Source organism: Phaethon aethereus (genome assembly GCF_964289735.1).
Source record: "Phaethon aethereus genome assembly, chromosome: 1".
In the NCBI taxonomy this organism is placed as follows: domain Eukaryota; kingdom Metazoa; phylum Chordata; class Aves; order Phaethontiformes; family Phaethontidae; genus Phaethon; species Phaethon aethereus.
In genome coordinates this window covers 213438168-213448770 of record NC_138575.1, presented here as the reverse complement: position 1 = coordinate 213448770, position 10603 = coordinate 213438168, and the positions used below count along the sequence as shown (strand labels likewise).

General features: G+C 41.3%; 1 protein-coding gene across 1 annotated transcript in view; it reads right to left on the bottom strand.

The window, feature by feature from the left end:
- NOX4 (NADPH oxidase 4) overlaps nucleotides 1-10603 on the bottom strand; it is a gene marked incomplete at its 5' end in the record, with an annotated part of 113253 nt that continues 102650 nt past the window's right edge. The window contains 4 exons of the mRNA XM_082005877.1: nucleotides 1-215; nucleotides 5868-5968; nucleotides 8037-8105; nucleotides 8689-8797. Of these exons, the coding sequence (XP_081862003.1) occupies nucleotides 95-215; nucleotides 5868-5968; nucleotides 8037-8105; nucleotides 8689-8797 (400 nt within the window). The 3' untranslated portion in view covers nucleotides 1-94. The remainder of the gene's footprint in view (nucleotides 216-5867; nucleotides 5969-8036; nucleotides 8106-8688; nucleotides 8798-10603) is intronic.

Sequence of the window (10603 nt, the reverse complement as noted above, 5' to 3'; positions counted from 1 at the left end):
TTCTGTCTGTTTAAACCACAGCTGAACTTCTAAGTTGAACAAGCAAAAAATTGCACTTTTATTTCCTCGAGAGTCTTGCTAGTCCAACAGGTTTTCAGCTGAAGGATTCTTTATTATACTCAAACCTTGTCCCATAAGAGTTGCTGCTGTTGCTCAGTTTATGAAGTATCTTAGAGATTTTGTTTGGTCCACAACAGAAAACTCCAATGGTCTTGCTGTTAAAAGAAAAAAAGAAAAAAAGTTATGACATTGCAAATAAACAGTAACTTCTAACGATAGAAAGAATTGGATTCTGGCTTCACTGTATTATCTATAAGCCAGCTATCCAGAGATTTTAAGGTGAAAACAGCTCACTAGATCATGTAGTTAGTCTTATTAAAGCCACTAGATTTCTCCCAAGTATCCCCCCAACAAGCCCTATTACTTATTTGACTAAGAAAACTCTTAGAAAAAAGGACCTTATCTTAGTCTCAGCACACCAAGTGATGAAAAATTACTACTTCCCACTTTAATTTTTGCTACGATTAATCATTTTTTTTTGTTAAAAATGTGTCTCACTGCAATGACTTCATTAGTGTAGCTTGTGATTTACACCGGCAGGAGATCTAGTTACTAACGGTGATTCGTTACACTAACGAAAGCAGAGCACTACTAACCCATGATTATTTCTGGCAGCAGAATAACTTTACTGCTTTAGTTTCACATTAGCATGCAAATTTTCCTTCAGCAGCTGTACTGGAAACCCTTATGAAAAGCCAAACACAGAATATGATCCTTGCTCATCATCCATAGCTATCCGCCTGGGTTCGTTAGTTAACCTGACTTTTTCACACCACTCCATCGACAACAGCTCTTTGCTCTCCGGTCGCCTTAAACAGAGGCTGTAAGTCAGAGTCATGGTCATACAGCATCTAAGGGCTCAAAGCAGTAGCCTGCATCAGAACAGGGCTCATCCACAACAGCAGGACTGAGCCATTCATGATATTCATCATCTCTCTTTTTTCCAAAGATGAGGAGATAGGAAGGGAAGGAGCAGGGAAAGAGGATGCAGTGCTGTCTCTTCTATGTCATGAAAAAAAAAAATTCTTCATCTTCCTGCTGAAACTGTGCTGCTACAGAGAAAGATCTTAGATTCACTGAGGTGGAGGGACAGTACGCAAGAGGGAACACGGCTCTAACTACTGTAATCTACAGCACTCACCAAGAGGCTGGAGACTTGAGTTCTGGTCCCTGCCCCCAGGACTGTTTCAGTATTTTATCCAGTAACTATTTAAAATAAAATATCTTAGCACATGCAGGATAATCACATGCACAGTTTAAAGCTGCCTGTGTATGAGTTTGGTGAGAGAAGGGAACTAACAAATATGAGAAGAAATCTTTGATGCATACTGTCATGTGCATGACCTGATGTTCGGCAGCAGCTCAAACAGCCTGGCAGCCCGCGCTGTGCCAGGGCACAGCAACACTGGCACAGCACGACCGAGGGATCAAACATGACAAAGCACCACACAGTTACGCAGGTACCTGCAATGGTGCCCTTGTGCAGGCACCTTATGACACTGACTTTAATTGCCTTCAGTTATATCATCTCTCCTAACAATTCATGGCAAATATTCATAACTCATACTTTTCCCACCCATATTGTCCTGGTTTTGGCTGGGATAGAGTTAATTTTCTCCCTCATAGCTGATATAGCGCTATGTTTTGGATTTAGCATGAGAATAATGTTGTTAACACACTGATGTTTTCAGTTGTTGCTAAATAGTTGTAGTGCTTATACTAAATCAAGGACTTTTTCGATTCCCAGGCTCTGCCAGTGGGGAGATGCACAAGAAGCTGGGAGGGGGCAGGGCCAGGACAGCTGACCCAGCCTGGCCAAAGGGATATTCCATGCCATATAATGTCATGCTCAGTATATAAAACCGGAATTGGCCGGGGGCCAGGAATCGCTGCTCAGGGATGGGCTACCGGTCACCAGGTATAAGCCATTGATGCATTGTGCATCACTTGTTTTGTATATTATTATTATTATTATTATTATTATTATTATTATTATTATTATTTCCTCTTCCTTTGCTGTCCTATTAAACTGTTTTTATCTCAATTCACAAGTTTTTTCTGATTCTCGCCCCCATCCCACCTAACGTGGCGGAGCAGGGCAAGCGAGTGGTTGCGTGGTTGCTGGCTGGGGTTAAACCGTGACGCTTATGTATATCTATTAAACTTTCCTGTCCTGGCAGTACTGCTTTTAATGGCAAGGGGTGTTGTGTTGGTGGCTGGATTTGCAGAAATAACGAGAACGCTATTGCTCATTGCTCTCAGATACGATTCCTCAGCACTTGCAGACTCGGAAGGAACATCCCCTAATCTGTGCACAGTGGAGAAAAAGGGTGCATGAGCTGCCAGCAAGAATATGTCTTCTACTGTGTATTTAATTGAGAGAATTAATGTTATTGTTTGTTTTCATTAGTCTAATTAGTACAGACAACTGATAAATAAACCCCAAAGAGTTCATCTGTTTCTCTTCCTTTCATTACATATATATAGCCCCCGAAGTACAGACACGTCTGAGCAGCACATACTGCTAATGTACTTCCACCCCAGCAACATCCTTCCAAGGTACACAGAATTTTTGGCTAGTAAACAGAATCACAGAAAGGTTAAAGGATTTGCCTAAGGTCACACAAGAGACCTGTGGCTGACTAAGAAGGTCTCCTGAAACCCAGCTGAGCCAGAGGCTCTCAGACTTCCTTCCCAAGACACCCACCATCACCACCTATTCTGAACACCCCTCCATGTCCCACCTACCTCCCACAGCTCACCCCCCACGTCCTCCCCCACCTATGCCCCCCACCTCCCTGTTTGCAGACACCTTCCTTCCTGCCTCGCTTGGCTCCTGCCCGCTTGCTGTGATACAAGCAGGCGGGCGGCTGACAGCAGCTGCTACACAGAGCAGCACGCTACCACTCTGGGCTGATGGGCTTTAATTGCTCATCACGTATTTGGGACAATAGCTGACCTTGTTGCTCAAATGAAAATGGACAGCTAGGTATTGCTGAGGCATAATGTCTGAAAATCTTTTAAATACCACTAACGTTTACAATTCGGGAAACTGTGTTGTAGGTCATTCTTTGTAATAATTATAAACATCAATATAGGATTTTACTCATTCAGAGCACTAAGCAAATAACTCCTCAGTGTTCCTATGGGACAAGTATGTCAGCGTGTATTCTTACATCCATTTTATGAACAGCAGGAAGTGAGGGAGAGGTGAAATACTTTGCTACCTAGAGAGGACAGAGTCAGGACTTGAAAAGTTCCAGTTTCAAATCCCATATTCATCCCTAGAAATAGATTTTATCCTTTACAGTGCACAAGAAATGTATCATGGTTCTCCACGCTTCCTCTCCTAACACATATTCATGTGTTTTTCTGGGTCAGACTCCATCTGGAAAAAAACATGTGGCCATTTGAACTAAGTAAAATTGAGAAAGTGTGGCAGCCAAGGCATGGTGTAAGCTTTTCATCCAGGAGACAACTGAACAGGAACAAGGTTGCTGCTCCGTCCCCAAAGAGAGAGCATGAAAAACAAGACAAATAATTTATTACAGAGACTATCTCAATGCACATCCTTGGGACTGCGAGTGTCATATAAAATACCAGCAGTAGATGGCACACGTCTGCTCCTCTTAGTCCAGAAGAAAGACTTGGGAACCTGATGGCGGGTTGTCCCATGTCATGCGGCTGAAGGTCTGGCAAAGCTCAGACACTTACAAATGCACTTTGCTTATTTGGGACCCAAACAGCAACGACAGCAACAATTCACAAACCACAAACCAATCAGATGGCTAAACCGATGAGAGGTTTGCCAGCTGCATGTTTATTTATGTGCAGCTTTTACTAAAATCACAAGATAAAAAGTGGAAAATATCTTGGCTGCCCATAAACAAGCCCATGGGGATGACTGCAAATACATGTGAAAGTCTGAACACTGGCACCAGATATTGGAAACTTGGTTGCCCTGCTTTTTTTTATTTTTATTGTTAGTTTGTCTACACATTGCAGCATCGTTTAGGTGGAAAGTTACTGAGAAATAAGAACTGAAATAAAGTTAGTTAGGAGACCAGGAAATTGGAGAATAGAGAAAAATGAAAGTTCCCATTTCAGCCAGGGAAATAGGGAGAATATTTGCCTACAACAGGTAAGCTTCTGTGGGATAGCTGAGGTATAGGTTGCTCTACTGTCTGTCATGTAACCAGTAACTACGTCTATAGATATAGACCTATATCTATAAACCCTGATAAAGGGTGACAAAGGGTAAGGAAGCCTACATCTTCGCAAGCTGCAGGATAATCAAAAGAGTCAGGACATTACTTAGGTACTAAAAGACACCTTGCTTGTAAATGGTGGCATTATTTAAAGACCTGATGTGAAAATGCAGAGGAAATGGTACTTGAAGTCTAATTAGGAGTAATGCGGTGGAAAGCACAAAAGGAAAAGCAAGTATTACTACCACTAATAGCTTCATCTATATTATCTGCACTTACAGCCCTGCAAGGCAGTGGCAGAAACCTCATCATTTTCATCTTTCAAAACTGGATTCACCCCGTTAAACAAAAAAGACATTAGAATGGAGCATAAAAGGTCAACAGCCCTCTATGCAGAGGACTCTGAGCCAGAGTCAACTTGCTTCTCTGACCTCCCTATTTCTCTTTCTTTCCCATGGTTCTTTACTACAAAACCCTTCTCCAAGTGACACTCGATTGCACAGTGTGAGAGTTCTACCAGGGACGTCCCTCTGTAGCAGCCTTTGGGGCACCCTGGCAAACTATGCTGCCCACAACAATTCAGGTGTCTAGGACCTGAATCCAAGATACATATTGTCAGCAGCTTACACTGCCAACAGTGATACATACTGGTGCCCAATATTTCTCAAGAGCCAGGGCTCAGTGTTCTCATGTCATATCCAGCCTCAGAAGAGAAGAGTCAATAAGCCATGGGCAGATGTTCACTTTGCAAGTGGAAGAGAGGACAAAAAGCTCTTGAGGGAAAGTTCTGCAGGTGACCGTGAGAGCACCTCTCAACCTGGTGCACCCAGACTAACTATCAACAGCTACTGAGGGTGGTTTGCTACCACCCTGCTGACTTTGCCCCAAGTGGATTAGGGAAGATTCACACAATCCCTTCTACCAGATCAGCTTTCGAGGCAGAAAACTGCCGGTGTAAGCTGCCAGGTAAAATACTCAACCAACAAAGCTGGATCTGGACAAAGACGTTCTGTAGTCTAATTGCATGTCTCCTCTGGTTTACAACTGTCTTGTTTCAGACCAGGAATACTGAGCACAGTAAAAAGGAACTGCCAGGTCTTAACAAAGAATAAAAAAAGTGCAAGAAATCTCCAAAGACAATATATCCCCTGAATAAAAACAATACAGGACAGTCAGATTCTTCCTTGTGTATTTTGTTTGTTAACCAGCACTATAAAACATGAAAATTATAGAATTCAACGATTTTAAAGAAAAGACAACTTTATATATAAAACCAGCATCCGTTGCAAGCAAGATATTGTCATGGACAAAAACATTTGCAACCTCTGTGCAGTGAGATGGAAATCTATTACTTTTATTTTCTGGGCCACTGAACACCCTAGCTTCATGAAAAGATGAACTGTTGTCAATGTAAAGATAACATGTTTCAGTTTATACAGGCTATCTCTCACAGCAAAATATTAGTTAACTTCAACAGCAGTAGCTTAAACATTATACTCTAAGACAAAAACCCAAAATATTTTCATACAAACATAGCTAGAAACAGATAATATCCCCATCCCTCAAATTGTGGCATCCTTCAAGTGGACTGGTACTTACCGCCTGTTACACTTCGCTATTTCATCAAAAAGCAGTTTCCACCGGGGTCGTCCAATCAAAAGCCTTGAGTTTAAAGCCTGATATTTTTCACCAATTATTTTCTGCAAGAAAAAAAATTTCCATTCTGCCTGATTTGCAAATTGCCTCATATCACCCAGGGCTCCCATTTCTGACATTGGCTGACTTACCATATCACTGAGGTGTAAAACCTGAGCACAAGTATCAGGCAGTTGTGATTAAAACTGCAGCCATTTCACGCACCAATACCTCTGCTCACTGCCTCCTCAATGGCTCTCCGTAGTGTTTGTTATACATTGTTCCTCATGCAGCTGCTCATTAATCTCCCCATTACTTTTAAACTAATTTATTTAAGCCATAAAACAATAACCATGCTCCTATTATTCATTCCCTCATTGGCTTTTAATGCTAAGCTGGAAGAAACACTGGTGATGCAAAAATCATAGTTCTGTCTAAATTCTTTTTTTTAACTTTGTACAAGGAACTATTAAGATGACTAGGTCTGAAAAAGTAACAAGGGAAGTCTTACATTTCTCCCTGAGAGTAATTTGCCAGCTGTTTTGAGCTGCCTTAACAGGAGAAAGCAGCCAAAAGTGCTCCCGGGATGGATCCCAACTCACTCCAGCAATGCTAACTCACCAGCATTTTGATAAGGTCAAATGCCCTTCCATCGCAGGGCATTCCCTTTCTTTGGTTTTCTGTCCTAATGTGACAGAAAGGCAGAGAGAAGTTAGGTCTCATCTAGGTTCCCACATTCACTCCACTGTTGCATGACCTGAAACATTGCTCGTACCAGTGCAACCACAGAGCCTTGGCTAACTCACCCTCCGTTGGCCTTTTATATTCAAGAGGCATTTGCTGAAGGATGGGCTTGGCTCCCTGTTGTCACACAGCCTTGCTACTTCTGAACCAAGGGAGCACAAAGTGAAACTGCCCTAGTTTTGGTAGTAGTCAGCACTTTGGACTAACATCAGTGAACACACAAGCTGCATGGCAATGGAGAGCTGCGTTCAAGTTCCCCTTGAGAAATCATGAGCAGCATTATGGTACATGCTGGTTTTGTTCAACAGCCACAAAAGAAAAGTAACTTCAAAGAAAGATTTAAAACAAAGTTGACTTAAATTCAGTAGCTTCTTGATACATAATTATTAGAAAACTTGCTTTGAATTGTCCATTATTACAATATTGCTCTGTCACTGCAAGGCAGTCCTGCTTCAGGTTTTAATTTTAACCTAGCAATTATATACCAGGCTCATCAGTTAGGTATTTTCAAGCACCCCATTCCAACTGACACATGACATCCAGGCATTAAATCTGTGGAGCGCTGTTCATAACTGCTGTAGCTATCACATCATTCAGACTATTGGACAGTGTTCCTACAGAGCTGTGAATGTTACGCTATCTCCACCTGATACCAGGCAGATTAAAATCCTTTGGGCACAGTTTCTCACTGTATTTCATGTTTTGTAGTAATTGTTAGGCTTGGTTCTGGGCCCGCTGCAGCCAATGGAAAGCTTCCAGACACAGCAGGGTAAAGAATCGGGCCGAGGCTCATGTGCTAAATAATGTAAAATGAAGATCGTAAGTGTAAATAGCTATAGGAGATGCCAAGATTTGTGAATCAGCCCAGCTTTGGGGTTGGTAATACATGATAATAGGCAATTCAGAATGATTTCCAGTCTCTTACATCAAAAAAATTCTAACTTTTGTCTATATTTGAGGCAAAGAAATCCAAAGCTTTTAAAAGTAGCTAGTTTCTCTCAAAATATTTATTTGAAAAGAGGATTTGAGCTTGCAAGCTCCTAGAACTATTCTGTTTTGATTCTTAGCCCAGAAATTATGCAGACTTCCCATCAAACACGGCCAACTGTCTGGTCCATGGCCTGGCCTGGAAGGACCTCTTTCCTAGAAAAGGAAGATATGGATTTCTGCCCACATCTAATCAAGTTAAGGCTACTAGACTAGATTCTCCTAATGCTGTTGGGATGGACTTGCTCTCTTGCCCTAGTAATGAATCAGTCACTTGAGTTTAAGGCATCATTTCCTGTTTTTACCATCTGCAGTAATTCCCTTTTGCCTTTGACTGACCGTTTGCGTTGTCTACTACCCCAAGGTCTAGTTCAGTTTACAAACAACATTTTAGCCACATACCTGTATTCCATCTGTTTGACTGAGGTACAGCTGGATATTTATATAGTCTGGTCGATTCTCCTGCCAAAGCTGGGAGGATGATAAAAACAGCTAGTGAAATAATCTCTTCTCTTAATGTAAGCGTAAAGAAGTCACTTGTGCCTACTATCCTGATGGACATGGGTTTCAGCATCAGTGAAGTAAGCTTTTTAATGAAGAAGATATGCTTGCATAGCACCCCTTTGTGCACTTCAGAATGTTGCACATCATGCTGCGTACAAAATCTTATTTTAGGAAGCTACACTGCTCTTAAAACCCAACTGAAATTATAATTTCCCCTCCCTTCTCAACCCGTCTACTAGCCAAATGGCTAAAGGCCACTCAGACTCCCCAGCCTGCATGTTCTTATTCCATCTCATAAATTTCACAGATAGGTGTACAGACTACTGGTACATGGCAACACTGTGCAATGAAATACCGGTGAGAGATACTCAAACTATTTTGTGCAGCTACAAGCACAAATGGGGTCTGGGTCCGGTAGCCCAAGCAGACGTACTGCTGAAGCTTGCTTGCTTTGAGCAAGGCTGCCTTTTCTATAGCGTTCCTGTTGTGTGGTGTGGACATACCCTGCATTTATTAAATTGTCAGTATTCCTCCAAGCAAAACCCATTACCTTGTTATGCAACATACAGAGCAGATCTGCAAACCAGCGGAAAGATTCAATGTCCCTGCACACCCAAATGAAGTAGAGTCTTCTGAGCTTGTAGCATTTCCAGCCGTCACTTGAAAATAAAATGTTTGGGTAACTAAAATTTATAATTTAAAAAGGAAACTTTAATTAAGATGCTTTATATTCATTAGTGGAAATGTGAATTTTCATTAGAAGCCAACTACTAAGTTGTTCTTCATCCTATGATATATTAGACACTGAAATGACCAATGCAACCTATTAGGATGATCATGAGAAAATTAAATCTCCAGCACAGAGCTAACACCCTTCACAGATACTGTTTCTGCATTAGGAAGTTGCCAGCTATACAGATTATTTGGGCTGCAAATAATGGATTCATGCATCATCATCAAACTTCTATTTCAAAGCAAAGCAGACATTCTAAGTTCAAGTGTATGATGTCAGTTCTTTATCAGGTTTACAAAGCGACCCGTAAGAGGAAAATATTGACAAATGCAATAATGTCAGGACTTAATTCTGCTTTTATATGTGAAAGCCTCTGGCTGATTATAATTAATACTCTAGTAAAATCACAAAGACCAAATCAAATCAGAGCTCCATTGTGTTAGGGAACTGTGTGATACATTAACAGTCCTCAGAAAATGCTGGTGGGGAAAAGGCAATCATGGGCAGATTCTGGCATTCAATTTAGAAAAACAGGACTCTCATATCAGATTTCTAATGCAAATAGAACACAAATATAGCACAAAGGAAGGATTGGAATGAACTGGGAAAGAAAACAGAAATGAAAAAAATCCTGATGATTAATGAGTTCAAACAAAGATCTAGGAACTGTTGTCTTAGTTGGCCAATGCTGTTTTCTGTTCTTCTGATCACTGAAATAGCCCGTGCACAGATTGTTTCCTCCTTTTCTTCCTAAAATAATTTTCAGCTGGAGAAGGCCATAGCCTGTCAACTTCAAACGCTAGTCACAGGGGCCAAGCCCCGTAAAAAAGTTTCATGATACATCTCACCATACCCATTGTGTATTGTTTCAAACTCTAGGGTTGCTGGCATATCCGTCAAGGGTATTTTATTAATAGATCTATGTAAGTGATGGCTCCAACCACTCCCCATAGCCCTCACCTCCACTGTAAGCCCGAGGAGCAAGGATGGAGACATCCTCTGCAGCTTGTAGTGGCTAAGAACTCACCTTGTGTGTAAACTACCCAGAGAGAGAAAAAAGTGCTTTAAGACTGAAGAGTACAGTGTCTTTCAAGTCCTGATTTCAGCTTTTTTGTTTGTAAACTGTTGACCTGCAGAACAGGATTTCCTCCATCTTTTTCTGACTGCCTATACTAAGAGAAACCCTGAGGAAGGGTCACAATCTGGTCAGATGTGACAAGATAACTATGAGCAGTAGCAAGGAAAATAAGTGCCTTTCACCATAAAAAAAAGGATAAAAAGAGAAAAATGCAAGGCATTCTGTATTGAACTGCTGTAGCTCAGTAACAAAACACCACTCTCGGTGATGAAACATTGCAGCTGGACAAAGAGGCTGGACTGCAAGACTTCATGAAACAGGTCAAGCATAGATTTAAAATAGCACCTCAGACACATATGCTTGGGTCTACCTCCACCAGGATATATTATGCAATAAAGGTGCAATCCCCCACTACAGCCAAACCCACATGTATATAAATAACACTTCTTCTGTGTCTCTATGTTACCGCTGCCCATAATAACAGCCATTATTTACAGACCCTTCTGCATGAAAGCCACTAGCTTTCCTTAATGTAAGTTATATTTTCTTAAAAATAGGGCACAAGGTTCAACAGTTAAGTGGAGGGAAGGGCAGGAGGAGGAATTAAATTGTGTCCATACAACAGAAACACAATCGAGCAGGAAACAAATGACC